Here is a 27021-nt window from a genome sequence, read left to right on the forward strand (position 1 = left end):
GGGCTGCCAAGGAGCCAGCAGGCAAACTGGCTCTAACTGAGCAGATTCTGAAGACTGCCTGGCTTCCCGCACGATGTTTTCAAAAATCAACACCGTCTCATGGAACATGTCAGCGAACTGACAACCTCAAATGCACAAATGTGTAGCCTAAGTTGCTGGCAGTTCTTCATAACCTGACAGGTGTTTTTCCCCACCTTTACTTGGGGCTGCTACAGGCATGTCTGCACAATGCACAGAGCTCCTACAAAAGGCTCAGAAGTGTTTACATTTTCTGCTCAAGATCTCGAAGATAAGGAAAGGAAAGGAAGGTTTGAGAATATCAGTTTAAAAAAAGCCAAAACACCGACTACGCCATTGATTAAACTATGGGAGAGTCTCCAACACAAAGCAGCAAACTCATCAATGAATGTACCTTTCTCATTTGTAATATCTTTCATAGATCAGGAAATGTTTTCAAAGCAATTACATACCTACTGGTTTGCTTTTATACCATTTACTCTGCTAATTACGGGTAGCGCAAAAAATTTAGCAACCCGGTCTGGCCTAACTCCATGAAAGTAGTTTGTTTCTTTTTATATACACACCACCTTTCTTAACAAAGCCTTGCTACGCTCTACTTGAATGAGAGCCCATCCCTGAAACTTTGTGTAGTCTGTTTTGAGACCAGAAAGCTTTCTGAAGGGTGCCAAAAGCTGCTGATTTCCTCTCTACTTAGAGGGGTAAACTGTATTCTTGCTTCCTTCTTAAATGTAACTGCTCAGCCATAACACTACATTAACCTGATTAGAATTATTTCCTTTTTACCAATAGATGAGAGGATTTTTAAGTGGGTAAGTGAATCCTGCCTAACACAGGAAATACATTTCTATTTTTGGATAGAGCACTTTTCTTCTGTTCTAGGAATCAACCGGCTGCAATTGTCACTGACAATAAAACGCAACCCTACTCACAAGGAGGACCTAGGGAAATTATTAAAAAAATAACAATCACCAGTTTAGGCCATTTGCTTAAGTTAACTAGTCTTGAAATTATCAGTTGATCAGTAGGAACATTATAAACTGCCAGCATGGCTTTTTTTTTTTTTTTTTAAATAAAACTATCAGTATTGCCAAAGTGCAAAAGCCCCAACAAAGCTCAGACTCATGCTGAACACCTCAAACAGCAGCAGCATTTTGCAAGTACTTGCAACAAAAACTACGCTCAAAAGGCAACGATTTCGACACAAAGGCACCATAGTGAGAGTGAAGTGTGCACTTGGTATTGCTTCCCAAAGCCCTTCTGTATCATGAATCCTGACTACTGAGGATATTTTCAAAAATCAGGCAATCAAGCTTACAAAAACTAGCAAACCTTGTAAACTCTCCGTATCATTTTGACTGCTCAAAAGACAAAATCTGCTTCAGGTGAAGCAAAATACACTCCAAAAGAATCCTCACTGGAAAAGAAAGTATTCTAAAGGAATGAAAACAAAAGGCCTACTTAAGGTATTTCCATAATCCAAATGCTGTTGGGGATTAAGTGAATGACAATGAATTACAAGGGAGGCACGTTTTGGATGCTATAGTCTGTCCTATAAAGTCATATACAAACAACAAAAAAGCAGACTTGGGCATGAAGAACTTGAAAAAAATGTAAGGATATTTGTAAGTCAAAGCTAAATACAGCTTTATCACTTTTTCATACAGAAATGGCTTTTAAAAAACTTGTTTACAAAGAGAAGTCAGTCAACAGAAGTACAATTACCCCTCAGACAAAACAGTATTATTCAGCAACGCGACTTCCATGCTGTAAGACAAGTGACATATTACGGACAATCTGTTAAAACACCGCAGAATCGTGATCTTACCCTGACTGGCAGTGCTGATGCCCAAGTGAGTCAGATTGGCAGCAAGATTTCCGGTACTGTTGGAGCTACTCAGGGCTGGGAATGTGGATTCCTCAGGATCTAACGGTGTTGGGAGAGGGGAAGGGAAATGGATGTTTGTCAGGTCTGGAAGGGAGCCACCCGTGTTATGCGTAGCAGGAATCAGCGTTGTAGTGTTTTCCTGGTCAGCTGATGGAAAGATGCTAAATAAAGGAGAGAGGAAAAAAGACAACTCAGTTTAAATTTCAGCCTGGACAGATCCCTACAAAATCATTTTCAAAAAAGGGAGGTGCCATATACAGAAACATATAGTGTATTTTTGATAAACCAATTAGACACATAATTGACAAGGGGACACTCACACTAGTTTTGGCTTATCTTGCATCTATTCAAGAGGAAATTCAAAGTACAATGGTCTTTCTTAAAGATCTCAATGCTCTTTAAAAAGATGCTCAAAACTTACTTGATTCCTGGAACTTCACATGATTTAGGTCTTGATGACCCAGTCTAAAACAGAAGGAGGAAATTTTTAGAAGCAAAGATACTTGAGATTAATGTTTATGACATTTTATTCAGAAAAATTTATTTATTGCATTTCTAGAGCTATGCTTCTACGCAAGAGCTCTGTGAAGGTCTTAGAAAAGGCATGTCATCTTTGTTTCCTTTATCGATTGACCCAACAAGGCTCAAATTTAAAGAGTTTCTCCTGATATAATCAAATAAAATACATATAAAGTGCCTTTCTGATCGAATGGTTAATGATATGTTGCTAAATATAGCATTTCATCTCTGATCTCTGGAAGTAGTTGTTTAGCAATATTTAGAGCATTAGTATACCTAAACATGTTTAGAAAATGAAACCTCTACTCTTTGAAATGTGAGATTCCTACCTTTTTAGTGTCCCATCCTTGCTTAGAGAGGGTTTTGTCTGCCTCAGAGGTGGTTTCCTCCATTCCAGGGACAGTCAGCAATAAAACTAAAAAGAATGATAACAAAAGGAAGCTTTTCAGAAATAAATTTTCAGATTAGGAGTTTAACTATTTTCGAAACTCTTGTTATTATTCAACATGGGAGTGGTACTCTACTGTTTTGAGATCATCAAAATTAAAAAAGCAAACACCGAAACAGACTAAGATAATATTTTATCAACATGGAGAAGTTCCAGTGTCAAAAAAAAAAAAGTTAGCTGCAAGTAGAACAAGATTTTAAAAAGCAGGTATTCGATTCACCTTAAATTCAAGGAACTTTCAAACTGCAGTTAGAACAAAAAAAAAAACATACTTTTCAGTACTTTTAAAAATTTTCGTGTCCAATTTCATCCATTTACATCTAAATGGAAAAATGTATGCTGGTACCTAGTTTTTCCTACCTTTCACATTTTACACAAGTGAGATACACCTGTTACATCTAACGGGTGGCCAATGGGACAACTCTGGGGTGATAAAATCCAAACTGTATCCCCTGGGACAGAGAAACACTATAAAGTTTTCCATATTCCAAGCGTGTCTGTTTGTTCAAAGCAATCAGCTGTTGCATCGTGCTAATAGCAAAGTGACAAAGAAACATCAAAAGGAAGTACAGTAAGGGAGATTCAAACTGATGACCAGGAGAGTCGTATGATTAAATTCGTATTTAAGCAATATACTGTAAGATGACTGCTATTTAATGTTTTTACAGCGCTAGAAGCATTATTTGGGAGAGCTGCAGTACAGTGCACAGGCATCCGAGTGATGTGCATCCACCTATCTCTGGGGTGTTGTTCAAGGAATAAATTCTCTAGACAGATTTAGGAGCTTTTAATGCATTTCTTGAACTGGCAGCAGAAACAAGGGCCAGCAGAGGGCACCAAAATTGTTAGTGCCTGAGGGCTGTGCTGCTCCTAGCTTGTAACTGGAAATATTATTAGAGTATCATTTGTAAACATAGCCTCTGAGGGCATATAAACTGGGGGTCTCAATCCCATAAAAACTAGATGAAGTCTTGCTACTTCATGATATTATATCTTGGTATTATGCCGTTGTTTTTGTAGCCTGTCACAGTCTTAATGCAAGAGGCTTATTCAGAAAAATACTGAAAAAAAATCTTAAAAAAAATTCTGAAAGCCAGCTCAAATTACATAGGTCTCTAGGTGAAAAAATCAAGATATTTTGGAATTTGCTTCTGGTCTTCAGCGTGCATGCACTTCAAGATTTAAGTTCTATCACAGAGTCAATATATCCTGTTAAGCAATGGCATGTGAAAAATTACATTAAAACTCTCAAGGTTTTGTGACAGATTTACAGCTTTGCATATCAAAACTTTGGTCTCAGATGGAAAGTCAGATATCTATCAGATTAACTTGCCAGGAAAAAACACAGCCACCTTTAATATTTCAATGCAGAATCAATTTCCAGAATTTAATTTTTGATAGCTAGTACTTAATGAAGTTAACAATGTGAAATTCCTCAAGTCATTAGTGTAAAATTGACAAATTAATACCCAGGTCCAAAAGAAACACCTATTACAGCAATTTTCTCCACTGGGGTGATAAAACTTGCTATGGCACACAGCAGCCTGTCAACAGCTGCTCAGTATCCTACATGAAATGCCAGTGGGTCTCTAACTTGTCTACAAGCTACTGGAAACCTCTAGCACCCCTGACAGCAGTCTAACCACCAGCATTCCACAAGTCCAGATTACTTTTCCCCACAGGGCAAGTTCATAGAATGACTGGATATGGAGTGAAGGAAAATGCTCCGTCTTAGCTTTGTCTAAGCTTTTTTGGACTTCATTATACAGAAAAGTACATGAGGTCCTTTGTTCAAACTGTTCTTTAACCAAATCTAGAAAATGTTATGCATATATGTAGAAATAGACGAACACCAATACACGTGCATATAATCTGAAGTACAATGCTTCTAGTAGAACAAATTTTTTTTTTTTAGTGTTTTTCTCTGTTACCTCTTTTCTGCTGCATGTCCTGCGACCCTCCTGAAAAGGATTCTTGTTGAGCTGGAGTCATAGTACTCTGGTGCAAGGCAGAATCAGAATTCGTCCTGAAAAGAAAGCAAAACAAATTATTTTTATTGTCAGCTCCTCTAAATGAAAGAATGCATAATCTCATACAATTGCAACCAACTCAGGAAAACCTGCATTCACTCCGCATTAAAAAACAAAATCTGTATTTGGCATACACCAGGCATAATTTCTTTGTGAAACAATCAATTCACAGAACACAGAACAGAATTAGTTCAAGTTTGAAGAGTAATTGTTTCAATAATGGGATTGAGAGGGATACAGGAAAAACTGTTTACCATAGTTAGAAAATAATTTGATATGCTTTGTTAAGATTGTGCATGATCAAATAACGCAGTTTAAGCTGAAAGCTGCTTATACATCCTCTAGTTATACTAGTCTTTGAAATAAAGCATTCCTGCTATAAAGGGAGGGGAAATGACCGGTTCAAGGATGCACGTGTGTTGTGGAGACAGGAACCTCCATGGCCAACATCTCTCACATCGCAGACTGTCTTTCCCTTGTGAAGGCAGGCCACCACTTTGCTCCTCCAGGGCCAGGAGCATAAGAAGTAGGAAACGGGCAACTCAGTGCTCCTTTCCATTCGAATGCTTGCATTGGCAGACCAGTCCCTGAGCACTGAGAAAACGCTGAGTCTTTTACAACTTCATAATTTCAGGATACGCCTTACAACATCTGGAAAGATTTACCTTTAAAAACATCACACTGGCTGACACCTTAAGTTTAAAGGCTGGCCATCTAAATGAATAAACATGATAGAAGAAAAAAAAAATCAATTTCTAAATTCAGTTAAGTCATAGAGGTTCATATGACCAACTGATGTGGGGAACAATAAAGGCCTTTTTGCACATCAAGGTGTTGCAGTATCGGAGAACCCAGCCCAAATACTAACACACACGTACACCACTGTGCTACTAACCTTCTCCAGCTTGTATCCGATGGAGGTGACAGGTACACAGTGCCATACGGACAGCTGTCTACGTGATTCAGTCAGTTAAGGGGAAGAGCACCACTTCTTACTTAAGCAACAAGTCTATCTGAAATCTCCTCCTAAGGAATAATTCAAATTGCCCTGTCAAAACCACTAAGCTCACACAAGGAAGGCAAAGCAGACTCCCTATGGGGAACATACCGACTTTAACAAGGACAATCGAATCAAAATATTATCTTGCTCGTTGTAATGTTTAAGCAACGGGACAACCATCCTCTTTTTCCCTTTCTAAACATTTAACTCTTCCTGAGAAGCCATCGCCTCTCCGCTCTCCCACTTACATATCCCCTTTAGTCCCTTCAAGCCCGTGTGACTGTGGCACATTTCAAGCCAGTCAGCAATAATAAGCTAACTCGTTTTCACAAAAAGCAGGAAGAAATAGTTCTTAGCAGATGTTAAACTTATGAATCAACTTGTAATGAAGTGCACAATGAACTGCAAGGAATTATTCAGGTTTGGATTTACTCAGTTTTGAAAGGAAAGTCAGTTTCACAAATACTGCCTTGTCTTTTCCATCACAGGATCTCAGTCCCTCTCAGCTTCGTGTGTATTGTTATCCCCAGCTAGAGCTGAGCAAACAGAAAGGTAAATGCTTATTTTACAGAATAGTAGATATTTTTAGACTAGATCACAGTTCAGAAAAAGCAGATGACATTAACTGCTCAGAGATGGGAAGCAACTCCGCTGACAGGTGAGGAGAGGAGGAACAAGAGAACTGTAAAAACCGAGAAATACGATTTTGGTGAAAAGGCAGGTTTTCGTTGCCAGCTCATAAGCCAAAGGATATTTGTCTTCCATGCTTATCCACAGAGAGAGGGCGTCGGTGTGGGGATCCGAGGCGATTCCTGTCCCGGTACACTCTGTCCACCAGCCCATGATGCCGAGTTGTCCTGCTTGTGTCCAACCCAGATGACTGAAAGGGAGTCTGAGAGACACGCATCAAGTCACAAGCAGAAAAATACATGCACGAGGCGTCTGCCAGAACTTACTTATGTTGTATTAAAGCTTCTATTATTTTAAGCAATAAAACCCAGGAAAGACATGGACGAACGTAACCACGTACATTTTTTTCTCCATTTTCACTACAGCCATGGAAAGCAATTACCAAGGCTATCTCTTCCAGACAGAGATTAGAGACAAGTGGAGGCAGACTGCGCTAGATCTGCCCCTCATAAATCAGCACGGCTCTCCAACCTTTGTATCTCTGAAATACCAGAAGTGCTTGTGACAGGGAGCCTACTGACAACTGCCGTTTACATTCCCTTGGTGTAGCATGCAGCATGCATCCAGAAGGAACATGCTGACAACCAGAGCTTGAACTACAAGGGCAGGGGATGCAGGAAGAAGATGCACAGAGGTCCTAACAGTCACCTGAAGCTTTTAAGGAACACGCCGCTTTCTCTCACCCCTCCTTTCAGCATCATTATTTTAAGGGGACACTGACAAAATTCAGGGGAAAAAAAAAAAAGAAAAAAAGAAAAGCAGTTTCCTTCCTCCTTTGTCTAGAAAAAGTTAGAGCATTGGGTGTTTTTGTGATTTTTATTTTGTTCAGGTTGTGCAGTAAACCGAGGTGGATCAATTCCCTCTCAATCTTATCAGCACCTATGTCTTGAGAGTGTTTACTTGTCAGCAACCCATTTCAGAGAACAAGATGCCACGGAAAGCACAAAGATGAATTCCCAGGCTAATCTGGAAAACTTCTACATTTTCAAAAGCCCTTCCCAGAGCATACCTGCAGGGGGGAAAAAGGAAGTACCGAATGGTCAGCCTCTACACACACTTCAACAGCAATATATGGGCCTCGAGGGAAAAAAGCTACACAGCCTTCCACTCCCTGCCAATGTGAACAGCTTTGCTGAGTCCCTCAACACCATCTGCTTGGAAATCCAAAATTTCCTCCTCTATTCAGGTGCTGCACGTGGCAAATGCACTGTCCTGTCTGCCAAGCCATGAAGCCATCTGGCTTCCACATTAAAAAAAAAAAATTAAAGCGTCCAGCTTTGGTTATTTTAAATGACCTTTTCTAAAAAGAAATTTGGCATTAATTTTGAAATCTTTTGTTTGTAATAACTCCTTATAGCACCTTTTGACTTTCCTTTTTTTTTTTTAAAGCTAATGTTAGCTTCTTTTCTCTCTATGCATACACAATCTGTGTTAGTATAAATGGGTGCAAAGTGGCTGTGATGTTTATTTTCTCGCTTAAGGGCCAACGCTTTATATGCAGCAGAATATTGCTTTACTCAACATGTCACTAGCAGGAGAGCACAGTGACTTTTTACTGTGTTCCTGCCTGTTAAGATCACGGTGTTCTGCTTCAGCAAGCATGAGTTCTTTTGCACGAAGACTTCGAAACCTCAAGTCAGAGCATCTCAATTTTGGGTAATCTAAATTAAAACACATTGGTTTAATCTCTGCTACAAGTACTAAACAACAATCTAGTTCTATTTAACTGGCACCACACAGAACTGAAAACATTCATAATTCCAAACCAAAGAAAAGTCTCAAAATCTTCTTTGTACTGTTGTCACACTGATTCTACCCCAAAAGGCTGAAAAATTTGCAAATTAATACACACGTGCTAGGAAGAGCAACAGGAGAAGCCATTTCCCATGTCATGGTCCCAATCACAATGTTAAAAAAAAAAGCCACTCAGTAGAACACTAAAAACGCAGAACTCACCTGGAATTTAAAAGGAAGCCAATGCACATTAGCATACAGATGAAGTTGAATGCAAAGATAGCTATTTCTTAAGTTTTATGGCACAAGTTGCACATAAAAACTCAACAAAAATCTGATCTGAATGTAACAGCGCCACAAGTAAACATGGACCATGCCCTGTCAGAGACAGAGCTACAATTAACACAGAGGGGAACTTTTGGGAAATGTTGTTCTCTGGCTTTCCAGGAAAAAAAGAAAAAAAAAAAAGATATCTCAGGTGAATCCCTATCTTGCTTAGAAAAAAAAAAATCAGAAAAGACAACAAACACCTGAGAAAACAGGTATCAGCCCCAACAGTTCTGGTTTCTCTCAGCAACCAACACACAAAGCTTACTCCGGACCAAACACCAGACAATGTCCCTTTGTTAAATAAGCCCACCCGTGCAGGGCACATGATACTTAGCTATTGCAAACAATTCTGTTAAAAAAAAAAAAAAGGCAAAAAAAACCCCAACAGATCTGAGCATCAATGTTATTTGGAAAATGAAGAACTAGAACCGTTTCACTTCCTGAAAAACATTCAGGGATTTGAGATCAGAACCAAAACTCCACAAACCATGAAAAAAAAAAAGGAAAAAACAAGCTAAATACTCACAGATGGGAAGGAAAAAGCTCAGTGCTCTAAAGCAACCATGTCCCTTTAAGATTTATCAAGACATTGACTTAAGAAATAGAAACAAGCAAGGTAGATGAGGGGAGAAAGTGAGGAGTGGTACCCACTAACAGCTTACATTTCGGTGCCCCTTGGTGACAAGCAGCATTTGGGTAATCATTCTTCCTTTCCCAATGGAGTTTAACATGCAGGCTAAGTGCACATGCTCAGAGATTGCTTAAATCACAGGCCAAGACAGTGCCAAATAAACCACCGTCTGCAAGAAATTAATCCCCCATAAATCATAAGTAATCACATGACAGACCACAGCAAGTCCGGAGAGTCTGTACAGGAATTATTATGCATGTTCCAAACCGGGATGCATGGCAAAACCTGTATTTATGTGACAGACCATAACTCCTTCGGAGCTGGGACGGTGAATCAGATAAATACTGTGCATACCAGAAAAAGTGTAACGTGTGCTAAAATACGTATCTACCTGGGCAAACAGTACACCAGTCCTAAATACGTATTTGCACAAACCTAAATACTTGTTTACCAAAGAGACAGGAACTGCTCCAAAGGCTTCTGCCAGAGCTCCGTTGTGCTGTAAATGCAAAGAACCAAGATGCTCAGATACTAACCCTCTCACATCCACACAGGCTTCACCTGACCGACGCATCATGCAAGTATCTTTTGGCAATTTCATCATTATTTAGCTTAAACGTGAAAAACCTGGAACGCATTCATCACTGAAACAAATACATGTTTTTATTTTGTTGCTTGTCACCATTTGTTATCTGTAACGGTACCAACATTGGATTTTTATTTTTTTTGTGTGTGAGAGAACACATAAAAACCTGGAGGTTTAAGGACAATTTGTTTCTGTATCCTCCTGTAGTCATTCACAAATTTTTGAATACTCACTTTTGATCACCCTGTTAGCTTCAGGACTAAAAGACTCTACATAGCAGCTGTCAGCATTGCCATCAAGCACAATAATACCAAAATACTATTACTTAAAGAGAACAGTGACTATGAACCCCCCTTACCAGAAAAAGACAAAATCTGTGGATCTTGAAAAGACCAAATGCCTATGAAGTAATCCTAAAGACTTCAAAACATTGTGACCCTCTGCATTGTACTCTCTGAAAACAACCGAATTAAAACAGCCATTTGCTTCTCCTTTTGTACAAGATTCAAGCTCCTAAGAGGAACCACAAATTCAGCTGCCCACATGTATGTCAAAAAGCATAGTTAGAAGTCGTCATCAATAGTTTCTCCGTATTTATTAAGCCAGCCTTCAACAGAAAACCACAAACTGAGAAATTTAATTTTTACCACATCCTCACAAGATAAAATGTGTTACTACTCAAAGAAAAATAACACAGAAGTTTTAATTACTTTGCACACCCTACATCGACTAACCATAGAAATCAGGAGTCGCAAAAGTATCCAACATCTAATCCTATCCACTACACAATATCTTCTGTCCATCATGCTAACACGGAGCAAAACACTTGTATAAAATGTTTGTTTTCTGTTCACAGTGCAACACAACTGGAGTCACAACTACAGCTAGCAGACCCCTGCATTTACTTTTCAGCCAGACCAAAGAAAAGGGACTATTCTGAAAGCTGTTTATTTTCCGTCCCAAGCCCCTTCTTCCTCCCTTAAAAATCCACACGTTATTTCCATGGAGCATACACCTTGGCTGTCGTCTTCAACACTTCCACCTACCAGCACTTTCTACATCACCCTGTGTTACTTACTTCCACTTTTGCTTTGAGTCTACAGCATCTCTGCAGAAGATCTCATTATGAATCTGGTACCAAAAAAAAAAAAACCAACAACAACCAAATTCACCGTGAATAAACACTGACAAAGAAACTGCATTGCCCTTGCCTAGTCTTGACACAAAAGCATCACAACCAAGGCCAAGAGAACTATAAGCTAACACTAAATCTATACGATACCAGAATACACACTCATCCCATACACAGCCATGTTCCATTACAAAAGAGCAAAAAATTTTTAAAACGCGGTGGTCTGTTGAGGCCACGGTGTTATGTTCTGAACTGGCAGCTATTTCATGGTCTCCTGGGAGGGAAAAAATAGCATTAACAGAAAGAAACACCCTAATCAAACTCACCTGGAAGGGAAGATCCATGGCACTGTTTCCAATCTGATTCACATTTGGCAGTGACCCACCGTAGTACTGGCCACGACTCTGTCCCAGTTGCAAATATTGGGTTTTCTGCAGCTGTAACTGAAAGAAAACAAGGAGGAAAGTGTAAGGGCAACACAGGTGTTTTTCAGCAGTTTTAACTAACTCAATTATTCACCGTGTCAGTTATCGTCGAGAACGGATACCATCCATAAACAGCATGAATTTAACTTCTGTGAGTAGATGTCAATCTTCTGCACAAAGTATGGCTGGCAACCTGCCACATTAAGTCTTGTGTGGTAGTGTAAAGTGATGGTAGAAAAAAATCAACCTTATAGTCAGTAATCATATTCAATTTCCATCAAATAACAACCACGTGAAAGCACATGGTTCTTATGTCACCTGCTATTCTGAAAACTGGGACGTTAAAAACCCATGTCAGCCCGATCATAATTCTAATATCAAAATTAACCAGCTGGTCACACGTACAATATACACGCAAGAAAGTCATCTCAGTTTACCGTACTGAGTATATTCTTTAACCAAACATTCACCTTTTTTTTTTTTTTTTTAAGCAATCTAGCTAACAGATGTCTGCAGCAAGCTGTAGCTTTCCATCATTGGATAAATGTTCTTGTTTCTTGCCTCAGGAATAGCCCTTTAGAAAGGGCAGCAATACAGGTTTTCAAGGAAAAAACACACCAAACAACCAAGAAAAAACATCAAGGAATTCCTTTCTGAACAAGTACGCATGAGAATAAATGTGACAGCCAGCAAAGTTTCAATAAATGCTAGTTATCGCCCTTCAGCTCTGAATGACACCTCCCTGCTAAAACATTTGAGGATGTTTTCCCTGTAGTTGTATAAAAAAGCATGCAAGAGAGAAAGTTGATTCTTTTCCACTCGAACTAGAACTTGTCATTGTCATCTCTTTCACAAGACTCTACTGTCTCAACAGCTCATTAAGAAGAGCTAGGGTTTTTGATTATACTGTTCGCTATTGATCTTTCTTAATTTTTTAGTGTTGTAGTACCAGATTTAAAATCATTTCTCATTAAACTCTGTGACGCTCCCAACCCAAGACACCTCCATTTAATACTATGCTGCCACCGAAGCTGTATTTTACAGCGATAAAGGAGAATCTGGAACCATCTGAACACAACAATCCCACTCCCAGGGATACATCTTCCAAGGCCTCAAGAAACTACAATTAAAGTAGCAAAGAAATGAGCTTACATAAGTCCCTCTCCTCCCACTGTGGAGGAGTACGTATTTTATAATGTATGTTGTTCCTCGCTAGATGTCAACTGGCTCGTTTTGCACTCTGAAATGCAAGAACATTCCTAGATTGGTAGCAAAGGATTGTTTAAAGACTAAATGTTCAGCTCTTGGCCTAGATGCAGGTCGGTTGCTAAGGCACCGTAATGTGTACATCAACAAATCTGGTTTAGTTTCATTCAAATAGATCCTAAAGCCTTTGCCTTGCAATGCCAGAGTTTTGAAGAGCAAAGTTCGGAAAAATACTAGAAAATGCGGCATCCCCCAAGCTGGATGTTTACACGGGTTTTTTCGCTACACTTTCTTGAAGCAAAGGAAGTGGCAGAATGGAAACAAGTGGCCCTGCCTCTACAGCTTTACCACAAAGACTCTGAGGTTGAACAGAGATGTTTCCAGCAAGGCGAAGAAGAGCGAGCACTTCTTGTGTTGACAACACGATCTAAGCGGAGTCCTCTGGTAAAGGAGCAATAGGAAGAGCAGCAATGCCGGGCAGTGCTGACAGGGAAGAGGCCACCACATGTAGTGGTGCCACCGAGAGAGGACAGAGCAAAGGGACCGGGCCGCTGGGACATGGCGACATCAACGTTGAGGAAACAAGATCACCCTGAGGAAAACAGCGCACACAAAACCAGCGCTACAAAAGCAACTCTAATACCCTTTATTCACAGGGCCTCTCCTTGAAGACACCGACTTCCAAGCATACGGGCTCTCACTTTATCTGCAGGACTGAGTTAATCCAAACATTACAAGATGGCTCTTGGAGACGGAGGCCCCTCACTGCAACGGGTGCTCTCAAAGGCCTCTGCTGTCCAGGCAGGGCACCGGCTACAAAGCGGTTGATGTTTTCTTCTTCACAAAAGGACAGATAAATCCCCTCGGCCTGCAGACTTATGAAATATTCACGGTTCTCTGTACCAAACGGCTCAGAAAAATCCCACCTAAAAAGCCAGAAACGGTCCCTCCGCCTTTCTTCTGACACACAATTACACGACGGCACTCTCTAAGCGACACAAGAAATTAGAGCAGCGCTCCGCGCTGGTATCGCTTAATGAGTCACAGCCCCTCTAGCTCATAGCTGCAGATCACTAAAAGCACAACATCAGAACTAGCTGTGCTTTTTGCCTGGCCTCTACATATGTTTTTGTTGTTAAAAAAAAAAAAAAAGGCTTGCTTGGGATTTGTGCCAAATGTTGAAGTAAGTACTTCAACAGGTGTTGGTTTCTTTTAAAGAACCTACTATAAGACACCCTGGGGGGGGGGTTGCTTTATGTTTTTTTAATGTTTTAGCCTTCCCCCGTATATACCTACCTCAAAGCATAATGTAATAGGGAGGTCACGACCATTTGTCTTTCCACTGCAGTTAAATGTGGAAATGAGGAAACACAAGAGATCGAGAACTAAAGCGGCACTTGAAAATGAGCTCGTTAAATGGCTTTGGTGTATCATTAATTTCACTAACGCTCCCTTCAATAAACAGTTTGGGAGATCCATGCCAAAACCAAGAAAAGCGATTGCTCATTACTGCTATCGTATATCATCGCGCCGGCACAAGGATCCGCGTTTGTTCCTCTTGTCAGCCTCGTGCCCCTGAACGGCGAGCAGCCCCCAGGCCCCGCCGCGCGTAGGAGACCGCCGACGGCTGCCTCTCAGATCAAGAGCAAGTAGAGCAGGCCACTCTCCGAGCTCCTTCCACCATCAGCTTTTTAGTTGGTAAGAAATAATCTTTTAAATACTGCAAAATTAGACCTTACCATCATTCCGACCCAAGATCTCAAGCAAAATCCTGTCAAGTCTTTCAAAGCAGAGGATCAGCAAAACCTCTGCAAATTTCACAGCTAGGCTCTGAGGCGACTCGGGAGTCTCAAGCCTGACTAAGGAGACCTGTCCATGAAGAAAAACGGCACTGAAAATGAAAATCGACATTGGTTGTGACCAAAATGAACACTTCCTCCTTTTTCTATAAGGATACCTTATGAGGTAAATGGAGTATACTGCACAATTTGGGATCTGGGGGGATTAGGCTTGAAGAGAGGAACTGCGGGGTTTTATTCAAAACAAGTTTAAAAAAAGGAGCCTTTTCTTAATAGAAAAGAATCATATTACTCTTAAAATCTTAAGAAGTCTCATGACAACTCTAGCTTTATCTCCCGGGGTTAGATTCGATTAGAGACAACTCACTTTCTATATGATTTTCAATAGTAAAGTACGATAAGGAATTACTCAGTGTTTACCAAATATATTAATTTCTTGAACCATGAGAACTTAGTGAACTTACGCTACAGCTTTTCCATCTATGTATTATGCGTCCAAGATAATAACTGCTTGACAGTTGAAAATTATTGCTAAATATTCCAGTTCTTTCCTGAGACAGCCTTTGCTAAGGAAAAAGCCTTTGCTTGTTAAACTATTTTATTTCTGCTTGGCATTCCCATTCAGAAAAAATGTTTCCCAAACGACAGATCCTAACCGATTCTGTAATTTCCCTCCACCAGCATTTCTCTTCCGCTACCTAAAAAAAAAATGAAGTTTTAAGTCAAAAATCAATTTAGAGCTATTTCGTCATTTAAACAAAATACTTTTACATAAGCTGTTTTCTAGTACAGCTGAAGTTGTTCCCCAAATAAAAAGTAGACACGCCATAGGTTCAAAAGATTTGAAATTATATTAAAACCGATAAGTAATATCTGCAAAGGTGACAGAATAACAATCTGCAAGGCAGTATCAGCTTCTTTACAGCAAAGAAAGGAATAGTTACCTTTCCATGCAGCAATTAAGAATTTGTAATCAGCAACGTTCCTAACTCAGCTAACAGCAGGGTAATATTACAGGATCTTACTCAAGCTAACAGAGCTGGACACATAACGTTTTGGTAAGAAATCAAAAATATTGCATTTAACACAATTAGTGACTTGCTCTAATCACTAATGATGCAACAAGCTTCCAGATATTAGCTTTTATGGGAATCCATTTGTATGAAATACCTCATTGTTTCCATTTAAATTGGGCTAAAGTTTGCTGGATGTACAGCTGTGTGTGTAGAAAGACTCAAGCTATACAGAGAAAAAAAGGGAGGGGGGGACATGTCCCTAAAAGCATATCCAGTTCTCCTACAGATTTCCTATGTGTCCAAACACATGCAGGTGGGAATCAATGGAAGCATTTATTAAAATTGAACACATCACCTTCTCTAAATTCTTCCCAAAGAGCAAATCTGACACCAGAATTAAGTGAATCAAAATCCACTCTAACCGTTTCTTTTAAAATGCCCTTTTTTATACATGAAGATTTAACTCCCATAAGTGTAATAAAAGGGTGTAGCGTCCTTTTGACGAAATTAAAAAAACGCTAAGATATCTGATGAATACAGGAAGTAAGATTTCATGATAACTGTTCTGTTGCTGGTTTGCAATTTCCATACGAAGCTTTCTTATAAATTTAAGCTTTTCACTTTAGAAAGCTCTCTCTCTAGCCTGTTGAAGCTAATAAGCAGCAAAACAAGTGCAGATTAAAATTAGAAATGTATTATTATAGCTTAATTGGAAATTACATTCCGTTTAAAGGATTAACTCAAAGTTTTAAAGGCTGTATTAGAGGCAAATCCTGTTGTTAAAATCAGCCCAAAGTTTGCCAGTCGGACACATGCGAACATTTTCGGGAATGATTTCTCCTAAGGCAGAAGCAGGAAGTGCCGCAGAAAAGAATGTGCAGGTGCCCGGAGATTTTAGGCCAGCTGGGATTGATTTGGCGTCCCCGTTAATATGTCACTGCTATTTTCTGATCCCTCATTCCCTAGGAATGAATTCACAGCCCAGCTCGCGGTAGAAGGGTCCACCTCAGTGAAGAAGCACTTAGATTACCGTGCTCGGAGTCACTGCAGAACAGCCACAGACCGGCGGCGGAGACCCCCGTGCCCCCTCGCCCACGGAGGCAGAGTTTTCAGACCATGCAGGCAGCACAGTGAGAAACTTTCCAGGTCAAGTGCGCTCGCTCTTCCTCCTCCGTGAGCAAGCAAGCCTCCAGAACTACTAATCTGGCTTCTTTCTCCAGCGTGAAATTAAACATTAAGTTAAACAAACCCTCAAGACAAGTCAGTTACTCAGTGGAATCCCAGGGGAAGTATTTTCTTCAAAGGGAGATTTCTTCCCATTCACAATCCTCATGTTGATAAGAAAAGCAAACACAGCCTTAAAAAGGAAGATCAGTTAACTTCTATTTAATGATTCACAGTTATTGCATTTAGACTTGGTGGCAATATAGCCATTAGCTACAAATCACCTAATTAGCCATCTAACTATTAAATTAAAAAGTTCTTTACATTTGTGTTCAAGTTGCTGAAAACTATCCAACAATTAACTAGGTGCTCTGACCACCAAAACAGTTTGGGTCCTCCCTCTACCTCAAACTAACCCTTTTCCTGTTAATATTCTGAAATTTGTACTATAAACCCATTTTTTAGAACTCAGTACTGGCTATCCAATCAATTTCTAAAATAAATAGACATCGAAGTAACTGCTCATTTACTAAAACAACTCTTCATAAAAGTTCTCTAGAATTTATTTAATTAAATGAGGAAGGACTCAGAAAGCAATAAAAGAGAACCCTGGTAAGACGAGAAAATTTAAACGTTAGCCACAATTTCATTAATTACAGCAGGTATTCGGCTGTCAGGCCATCTCCACATCATCAGACCCAGACACAATCTCATTAAAGCCAGAGACTTAAAATTAATATTAATAATGAGAAGATAGAGAAAGTTATTAGCAGCGCAAAGTTTCATGAGCAACGGAGGACACAGTTTTGTAACGCGAGCGAGCAGATCACGCCACGGGGAACGCAGTCTCGGCGCTCTGGCTAATTCTTCCCCAGGTAAGCTGAATAACCTTCCCCTCTCCTTGCACCAGAAGTCTCAGGACCTGAAAGACACCTCGTTAAAGAAGCTTAACTAGCAAAAAAACCACGGTGGGTTCGCTTGGTTTCTCTCAGCTAGCCCACCCCGCAGATGGGCTTTTGACAGTAGAAGGGAAACGGGAGACAAAAGCTCGAGCCCCAAGAGGATGAGTCCAACACCCGGCTACCTCAGCTGCGTGGTCCAACTTCACGCTGTGTTTCAGGGCTGCCTACCGAAGAACACTGATGTCTGAGGACGCCTCGTCTTTGCTCTCGTGGCAGCTGGAAGGTATGAAAACGATGAGTCAAAGACCAAGAGAGCAGGGCCTGGCGGTTACAGCGGCCAGGCGTTTGTCTTCTCCCTGCCACCAAAGTCCTCACAACACCGCTGGAGCAGCTAAAGCCTTGTTCAGAGACGGTTGCTTTTTTCAGATTACCCAACACAAAATATTGGGGGTCTGGCAGAGATGCTAGCTGGGTCTGAAGGGCTTCTCCTGGACCCGTGCCGTGCATAAGGCACTTCAAAAACTGGGTACTGCTTCCCCTGGGGCAGCAGATCTGGCAAACAGGACGCTCCAAACACCAAGTCCTTTTATTCCAAAGCTTGCACCCCAGCTATCTTCCTACAAAATGAGAATAATCGCCCTACAAGAAACCCGTAAAGATTATGTTGGTTTTGAACAAGGATTCCTGAACAGCGTACGGCACGGAGCTCTTCCTCGGGGGCTTCACTTTCCTATCAGCAAACCCGAGTTTGAGCGGCGTGCTCCGAGGCCCCGGGCCACGAGCTGAACAGCACCGATAAGCCCCGATATTGAACGGCCTCCCGGTGAGCTACCGCTATCTGCTTCGTGTTGCACGAGGCAGGGGGCGCAGCCTCGTGGGGGAATTCGTGATAAATTAATTAAAGACTATCATCCTGCTCGTGCACAAGGGGCTGAACGAAGATTGGGAAGACTTTTGGAACGCCTGGCTGTTAAATGTACATAAAGCTTTCATAGCTTGAGCACAACTGATAAGTTAATACTGACTGGTTTTAATCGTGCTGTTGGGTTTTTGACAGTTTATTGCGAATAATTAAAAAGACTTCCATTATTTAGATGTACAGATTAAAATCCACCTACGCATGTTATCTAATAGCTCGATAAGTGGATAAGGAAGAGATGGGTGTCTATTTGCGATTTTAGCCCTTCACTTTCATTTTCCAAGTAATTAAAAATTAGATGATGAATTCTAATAACATTAATTCATTTGAGCATGCATCCATAGAAGCATGTGTACACAAGGAGTTTCTCCTCAATCCTAAGTACGTCCTGATGGGCAGGGGAAATAAACCGTGTGATGTGAAACCACTCCTTTTAAACTGTATTTCAGAGCACCTAATGCTACCCTGCCTACCATAAAGATGCAGTATCAGGAAATTACAGTTGAAGTTCTGTGATCAAAGACACTGATTCTCTAGAAAATGGCTTGACCACAGAGCTAGCTTAAAAATATCTAGAATTACATAGAAGTGAGCAGTCTAACAGCGCCTTAAAGCTAATGAACGCTGCAGAAATAAAAAAGGGAACTCTGAAAACTGCATTCTTCTAAAAATCAGAGCACATTTAAATGCGCCTGCTGCAAAGCGAGTGACACTGTTCTTTTCTTTCTGAATAATCAGCCAGGCAGGGCAACAAGGAAAAGCAAACCCGCACACACAGAGTAGCACTGGAGCGGAAAAAGCACAACCAGCTTCTTCACAGCTCTCTGGCTAATGGAGACAAGCTTCACAGATGAATTTGTCAACGAAAAAGAAAAGAGAATCCCTCGCATTTCCCTCTCCTTTGGGCTGTCACAATCAGGAAGAAACTCCATCAAGCCAGCTTTTTAAAACAACTTATTTCCTGCAGTTTCAAGTACTGATCCAAGAGCAGCAGCGGATCCAAATGCACAGCTGTTCCTCCCAGGAAGACTGGTAAAGGAAATGAAGTCTGAAGTTTAGAGGAAAGGTATAATCCACAGTGATAGCAGCTGCTCCGTCTGGGTCGCTTGGGATTTAAAATATTCCATCATCAGCTTTATAACACAGTGTTTTGCCATGTTTTTTTGAATTTTAGTATGTTTTTATTGTCATGAAAGTGAAGATTTTAACACTGGCTAGAAACAGACAAGTGCGGACAAGCAGAGCGAAAGTTTCCCTTGTTGCCTCTGCCAATCCTATTTGGCCTTATAATGCTGTTAGTATCCTAGTGCAATAGATATTGCAGAGAAAAGTACTACCAAGCCAAAACAGGAAGCCAAATGTCTACTACAAACTAAGTGAAAATTACCACGAAAAAATCCAGACATATGGTATGAACTGGATTTGAACCCAGGCTTTCAGAACTGCTACATCATTGTTTACTCTTCCATCACCATAACTGTCATTTAAGTCACTTTCAAGTATTTGTTCCATTATCACATCGACATTTCGGGACACATACAAAAAAACTCTGCAGGCCAGCCCAAACACAGTCAATAATAATAAAAATTTGAGCAAAAAAAAAAAATGGATTTTTGCTTCTTTTTTGGGGGAAAAATCTGTCGCAATAAACTGGAATTTAGCAGCCACAAGACAGCAACAGCTTTGTTTTTGCCACACTGAACCAGTTCACAGCAAACTCTTCGTTAGAGGCAGAGCAGCACAGGCTCGGGCTTACCAAACACACAAGACCCAGCACCACTCTGATTGTTATCAGTGGATAGCTACGTACACTATCAAACACGCTGTCCAAGGACGGATGGTTTTCCTTTCTCAAAGTCTTTAGAAATTAACCACGAAACGGGAGGTGACATTCAAGGACCAGAACCAAAGGGATTCTGCTACAGCCCGCGAGCAGCCCGGCTCAAACCAACTCTGTACAAGGGCCTGCAGGGACAGGAAGGGGGGGCAGAATCCTGCCCCTCTATCTCACGGAGCCAGAAGGAAACAGGAGCTCTCCCCAGATGCAATCAAAACCCAAACTGAACTCAGAAGGGGTTTTCACCACTACAGTAATGAAATCCTCTAGTTAGAGGACAGGGGACAGCAAGCTAGCTGTATGTAGTATATAAAAGTTCAAGTTAGCTTTTATATACCTGATTGACTTAAAGGTGGCCCGATGTAAAACACAGATGCTGCGATTCCAGTTGCTTACCAGTAACCGCCAGGTCTCAGAGGGGATGCTTCTTCTGGAACACCAGCATGGATCCCTTGGGGCTGCATAAAAACCTCTACAGAGTCCTGAATGATTCTGTGCTTTGAAGAGGAGGTGAAGGAGTAAGTTCTCATCCCTACTGTCTATGAGAATGCTAGCCACCTGAGGAAGGTGTTTGTATCGGTTTACTTTTGGGACTATCTAAAATCATTTACTTTTTGCTTTATGTCCAGAAAGCAAAGGACTGCGAGCAGAAGGACCGCTCTCTCTGTGTTTCAGGAGGCACAGTAGTCATCCTGCTGTAGGCTCTTCCTCCTCGAAAGCCCGTCTCGGCCACCTGGCTGATCTGTGATGCAGGGAGCAGGCGAAAAGCAAATCTGAAAAGATTACACCCGGCCCCAGCCCCCGCAGCCGAGCAGCTCAGGTGCAAAGCGTCACTACTGCAAGCCGACTTAAAACAAACTTCTCCCAACTGGTAACTGTAATACCGCTTTGCTAAAAGCATTATAATCCAGTCAAATAAATTTCATTCATAAGAGCTGAAATATATATCGATCAGCAAAGCTTAAACAGGGATCACTTGAGTCCCTGCCAACGAGCAATCACTGCACTTTTAGCACTCCAAGAGAGCCAATTATTACTCATGAGTTCATGATGTTTTCTTCACCTTCCTGTTGAAGAGATTATTTAAGACCTCGAATCACTTAACTGGATTGTTTTGTCCTGTTATGAGTCATCTACAAATTCCAAGGCACCATTCGTGAGCTGAAACCAAGTCCCCAGATTGCCTCAGCTCCAAAACTGGGAGGAAACGGGGCCATAAAAATTACACCCATCCCCGGGCCCCCATCCCCAGGTGTCTTCTAGAATTCATGTGAAAGCGAAAACATCTCACCTCCCCGTGTACCGTTACTATTTAGAAACCAGCCCACATCCACATTACACTCCAGAGCAAAAAAACCTTTACCCTGTAAATCCAAAGAGACCAAACCAGAATGCTTACGCGTCGCAGAGAAAAAGCTAGGGGAAAGGGAAGAAGGTAGCATTAATGCTGAATTTCGTTAAATATATATAGGTATATATTTAATTTTTTTATACAAGCAGAACTTCTGAGAGTGGGACTTGTTTACACATCAGCTGCATTTAACTATCTCCAGAAAACAAACTGTTATGAGCCACTGGATATCTCGTGGTCTGAGGGCACAGAATCAGTCCCAACAAACCTTGCAGAATTTGACTAATGATAACAATAAAGTTCAATACGCAGGCTGTCACTCTGTGTTTAAAAACACTTTGCTATTTCTGGGGAACAAAGGTTTACTGTTTGAAACTTAGCAGTCACAACTGAGTCGCAAGTAAAAACAGGATACAGCACAAGGAGACTTAAAATAGTGACTATTCTTCAGAGTTCTGCTCTATCACCGGGCGGAGAGCCAAGCTAAGCTACAATATGAACCAAACCTGATTTGCACTGCTTTTAAAAACAAACCGGATCCTGTGTCAGTTCCCAGAGTGCCACCCTCCTTTTCTGAACGGGTTTCAGAACGAGCAACGCGTGTACGGCGCCGATAATTCGGTGGAATACTGCAGAGAGGACCCGTACTCGAAACTCATTGATTGTTTGATAGCAAAAAGAAATCCTTGCCTTGCTGATGTAGTTAAATCTAGTGCTATGCTCAAAATCTATTTATTTTACTGATGATTATTATTCTTCTAGCAGCGCACTTTAAAGGAAATACTCGTTCTGAGTAGGGCAACACATCTGCTTGCTGGCTGACTGGCAACACCTCAGAGGATGAATGTGTCCAGTCTAACAAAAGCGTTCCCAAATGGTACCCACTCCTCCTAGTGAAATGTCTCAGAAAAAAAATGAGAAAAAAAGCGGAGATGCCCTCATTAAGCAAGATAAAAATAGCTTTTATGTTCCATTTTTTATTTTTAGCGAAAGAATGAAAATTCAGTTACGTAACCCTACAAGTTTTGTAAATTAGGAGACAAACAGGGCATGTTTGGGCTCCTTGGAGTTTGTCGGCTGCACCTAGCCGTGCTCGGGGGGCAGCCACGAGCGCAACCAGCTCCGTTAGGACCCGAGTGCTGCAGAACAAACCTGAGTCAGCTGCTGCCGAGGCTCCTGGAGGTTCGGGGACTGAGAAAGTCATTTCACCACGACACCGAAAATCCCCACATCCCCAAAATCACCAGGAAACTTCGCAGCCCACCAATTCCTCGCGCTGCTCCCACTGCAGCGCACCCTTAAGCCCTCGTATTAAGGCTCAGGGAACTGCTTATAGCTCCAACGACAGAGCTCCAGACAATCCCCCAGGTATTAAAAAAAGCCTGCCATTAGAGTCCAAATTCTTCGAATGCAAAATGCTCCCGCGATGTAATCATTGCACTGCAGAAGTGAAAAATCTAATTACAATGAGAAGGTCAATAAGACATTTGGATCCGCGTAGGCTGGTGGCAACTTGCTCAATCCGTAAGGTATTATTTTTGCTCTTCCCTCACGAGCGGAAAAACACCAGGGAAGCCGGGGGAGCAGGGTCGCGTGGACCCAGGACTGAAAACCCACAATGAGGACAGTCACCACGTGTTGCACCTGCAGACGGAACGAGGGAAAAGCCAGCTCCCCCTCCAAGAATTAGCATCCACCATGAACATGACCGACACAGGACTGCAAGGAAAGGAAAAAGATGAAAAGGCAACGTGTTAATCACAGTCTTCCCTTCTGCCACAGGTTTTTCTCCCTTAACCCCGCTTACAGATGTCAAAACACCGCGTAAGGACTCCAGAACGAGAGAGGAAGACTCTTCTGCACCGCTACAGGATGCTGCTTCCACCACGAGGTGTCCAAAGAGCACCGAGCACAGAAGAGTGTCACAAACAGCAGACATACACCTGGAGCTGAGAACCGTCATCATCTGCCTGAAAATACATGGATTTGGGGAAATCATCCCAATTCCCTCCCTTTGAAACCTCGGCCAGTCATGGAAAATTCTAACATAGGAAGTAATAGTTGGGTGTCAAAATTAATTGAAAATTCACCTAAAAGAAGTGCAGCCTGCCATCAACACATCGTACTGGTACACGGTGACATGCAGCCCTATTAAAAACCACAACCGAGTGGTCCGGCAAGGGACAGGACTAACTTGCAAGAAAAGAAAAATACGTATTTTGAGGAAAACGTGCCCGTAAAATACAGGCTTTTACACCAGGAAGGATCATCAGTGCTGCAGAACTGTTACTGCAGCCTGAGCTTGGAACGCTTCTGCTGCATTATTTAAGACCCAGTTTTTGTGGGTGTGTGGCGTTGTTGTTGTTTGATTGCAAAGGATTGTTCTGGTACAAGGGGAAGAATTTGCAGTTCCTGGGAAATAATTTGCAAAACAAAACTATTATCAACGCTCAGCTACGACTTTATGATTTATAAAGTAGCAATGAGATCATATGAAAACATCGCTGGTTGACAAACACGCACTCCTGCAAAGCTCGTTTGGCTCGACAAGTGCCAGAGGAGATCTTGACAGAAATCGTATTCCTGGATATCATTTACACAGCACTAAACATCCTATGCAAATCAGCTGACACAAATCAAAGCAGCATTTTAAATATTAACTCCTACACACTATCATATACACAGATCTTAGCTAATGAGTTAATAAATACTTACACTTTGGCTGCCACCTCTAGTTTACACCAAAGCCTTTGGGACTGCATTTTTTTTGTTGTTGAAATTGAAGTAGTTTAGACCAAAAGAAAAAAAGGGAAGCAGCACCGAGGTCGCAACTTCTTGCTGTCACAAAATGAACACTGCTGCAAGCTTATGTTCGCAAAAAAATCTACCAGATTTTGACAGTTTGCTTCTTTTCACCCACTTACTCCAAGCCTGTCAGCTACCATATATCCTCGGCTACAAAGCAACAGCTACTGCAGCACATTCACAGGAACGCCAGGGTAAAGCTCCAGCCACCACAACTAGAAATGCTCGTTGAAAAAGGAAAATACGTCTATTTTTTTAAAAGGTATGGTATCCCACTTGCTGCAAAGCGCCCTGAGGTATCCTTGAGTTACAGATGGTGCATCAGGTACAAAAATATTGATGGCACAGATCATGAGAGACTGATCAGCGACTTCATGGAAATTGACAACGCTGCTGTAATTCAGCCCCAGAACACGCTCCTTGGCAATTAGAGGCAAAAACCAGAAAACTAAGACAAATATTTAGCCTTTAAGCTCTTTTGTTTAAATCCCCATTGATCACGTTTGAGGAAATATCTGCTTTTTGCCAAATCAGCATCCCATGACTGCCCCGGTGCAGGCGCCCAGCAGCGCTCGGTGGTTTCGTACCGCGCGTCGAGCGAGAGCTGGAGGCCACGGGGCTGGCGCCCACCTCGAAGCCTGGGCTCGTTGCTGGGTTTAACGCGGGTCCGCTGCCTACCAGGACAGTAAGGGAATCCCAACTGAAGTCATTGGCATCATAAATCGATCAGAGACCAGAAAACAAGTCGGTCTGTTTAGCGCTTGATGAACTGCAGGTTAAAGCAGGCGCCTTCCCAGCTCTCACAGGGAATCCGAGGTGGTCAGGGAAGTAAAACGAAGTTTGCACGGTAGAAAAAAAAATCAAGTGAAACTGAAGGAGGTTTGCACCTCGACCAAATTAGCACTGCAATCAGGTTTTACCGTAACCTATTCCTGAAAAATGCTTGAGGGATTCCTGAGGTACAGGTCTGTGGTCCACTCCCCAACACTTACTGGGGACAAGGCTCATTTTCCTCTGCCGCTCTGCGGATGCCAGCAGGTAACGCAGATTAATACAGAACCGGCTCCTGTTGACTGAGCTTTTTGCTCCTGTAAGTTTGTAAGTCCTGCCTTTGCAACTATGCCTCAAAGCCATCAACACCACGTACCTCTACTTGTAAACACAAGACATAAAAAAGAGTCAAAATCAGTAGCCAGACCTAAAACTTCTCAGGATCTTAACTGTAAGCAGAGCTCACCTCTGCAAAAACAGCTTTGCAGGTGTGAAATTCACTCTGAGGAAACCCCCGATCACCCTCCAACAGCTGGGAGAGCTGACTGCAGGTAGCTCTGAGAACAATACGTTCTTACAAAGTTCTCACAAAATTCCTTACAAATTCGTTCATACTCCTACAAAACGACTAACTTCTCTAAATAATGTAAATTTCTGCAAATATTCTCCACGGCTGAAGCTAAAGAAAACTCCGAACTGCAGCGGGCTGAGCAGAGCTCCACCCGTTCATCCGGTGAGCTACAAACAACGTAGTGACATACATCAGCTGTACAATTACAGCCCCGCGTGCCAGCGGCCCATCCGTTACTCTGCGAGATCATCAGAGCAGAGGGAGCTGGCCGCTGCGCAGAAAGGCTCCGTCTGCGAGCAGCGGTAATGCCCGTGAATGATGAATAATCAAAAAGTCGGCGTCTCCTTAGGAAAATAACACAACAAACCCCCGACGAGGTTTACAAGCGGCAACGCTACGCTGCTGCGAGAAGCACGCGAGCTGGGCAGCGTGGCACATCACACGGGACTCGCTCTGTTTACCTTGGACAGCTCAGGGCGGCAGCGGGCGGCTGCAGGAGCACAGAGACCCTTTGTGCCCCCGCGGGCAGCTCATCTCTACCTTTTCACCCATTTTCACTTCGATTCCTGCGCGGGATTCCCGAGGCCGCACCGCCATTTCAGGACGCGCGGTTGAGACCGGCAGCACCCCGGGGTGGGCTGGAGGGGGAGACCCCCGTGCCCCATTTCTTGGTCCGGGCACGGCGGGCGCAGGGTCTGGACCCTCCGCTGGGGCAGCAGCGACGGAAAAGCAGCGCACAGAGCTCCAAGTCCAACGTTTCTGTTTCAGGAGGGCTGAGAACTGATTTGATGCATTTCTTTAATATCTTTCAGTCATATGAAAACGCTATCAGGCAGCCGGGAATTTCTTTTTTTTTTTTAATCAAATTATTAAATAAAAACATCCTGAAGGCATCAGGAATCACGGTGACACCGTCTCACCACCGTGAGCGTTTATCATTTTTAAAGCTGCAGATCAGCGTTCCCGATTTAAGTAAGCTTTTAAATACTGTTTTGCACACTAGCTACATCTAATGAAGATCTGTGGATTTTGATCTCTGCTGCAGCAAGCAGAAGCAGGTAAACAAATAACCGCTTCACACTTAAGGATTAATTTTATTAGGGAGGTGTGCGCCTATGTGCATGTATGAACACAAACTGGGGGTTGTTTTTACTCTATTTTATTTTTATTTCACTGCAGCTAAACGGCTACCAGTGGACAGCTATGCTATTTTGTTCGGTTTAAGCTTGAAAAAAAATACTTAAAACTG

The 27021-nt window shown here is 41.9% G+C and overlaps 1 protein-coding gene across 6 annotated transcripts in view; it reads right to left on the minus strand.

The window, feature by feature from the left end:
- Window positions 1-27021, minus strand: part of CRTC1 (CREB regulated transcription coactivator 1) — a 52829-nt gene that overhangs the window by 22051 nt on the left and 3757 nt on the right. For 5 of the 6 annotated variants that reach the window (XM_066984071.1, XM_066984074.1, XM_066984072.1 and 2 more), the window contains exons 2-9: window positions 11333-11449; window positions 9740-9787; window positions 6658-6795; window positions 5799-5860; window positions 4805-4899; window positions 2755-2840; window positions 2328-2371; window positions 1847-2067 (exon numbers count right to left, since the gene is read on the minus strand). In XM_066984071.1, the coding sequence (XP_066840172.1) occupies window positions 1847-2067; window positions 2328-2371; window positions 2755-2840; window positions 4805-4899; window positions 5799-5860; window positions 6658-6795; window positions 9740-9787; window positions 11333-11449 (811 nt within the window). The remainder of the gene's footprint in view (window positions 1-1846; window positions 2068-2327; window positions 2372-2754; window positions 2841-4804; window positions 4900-5798; window positions 5861-6657; window positions 6796-9739; window positions 9788-11332; window positions 11450-27021) is intronic. The other variant, XM_066984070.1, reaches the window with a different exon arrangement.

This window comes from Anser cygnoides, chromosome 27, assembly GCF_040182565.1.
Source record: "Anser cygnoides isolate HZ-2024a breed goose chromosome 27, Taihu_goose_T2T_genome, whole genome shotgun sequence".
Taxonomy (NCBI): Eukaryota; Metazoa; Chordata; class Aves; order Anseriformes; family Anatidae; genus Anser; species Anser cygnoides.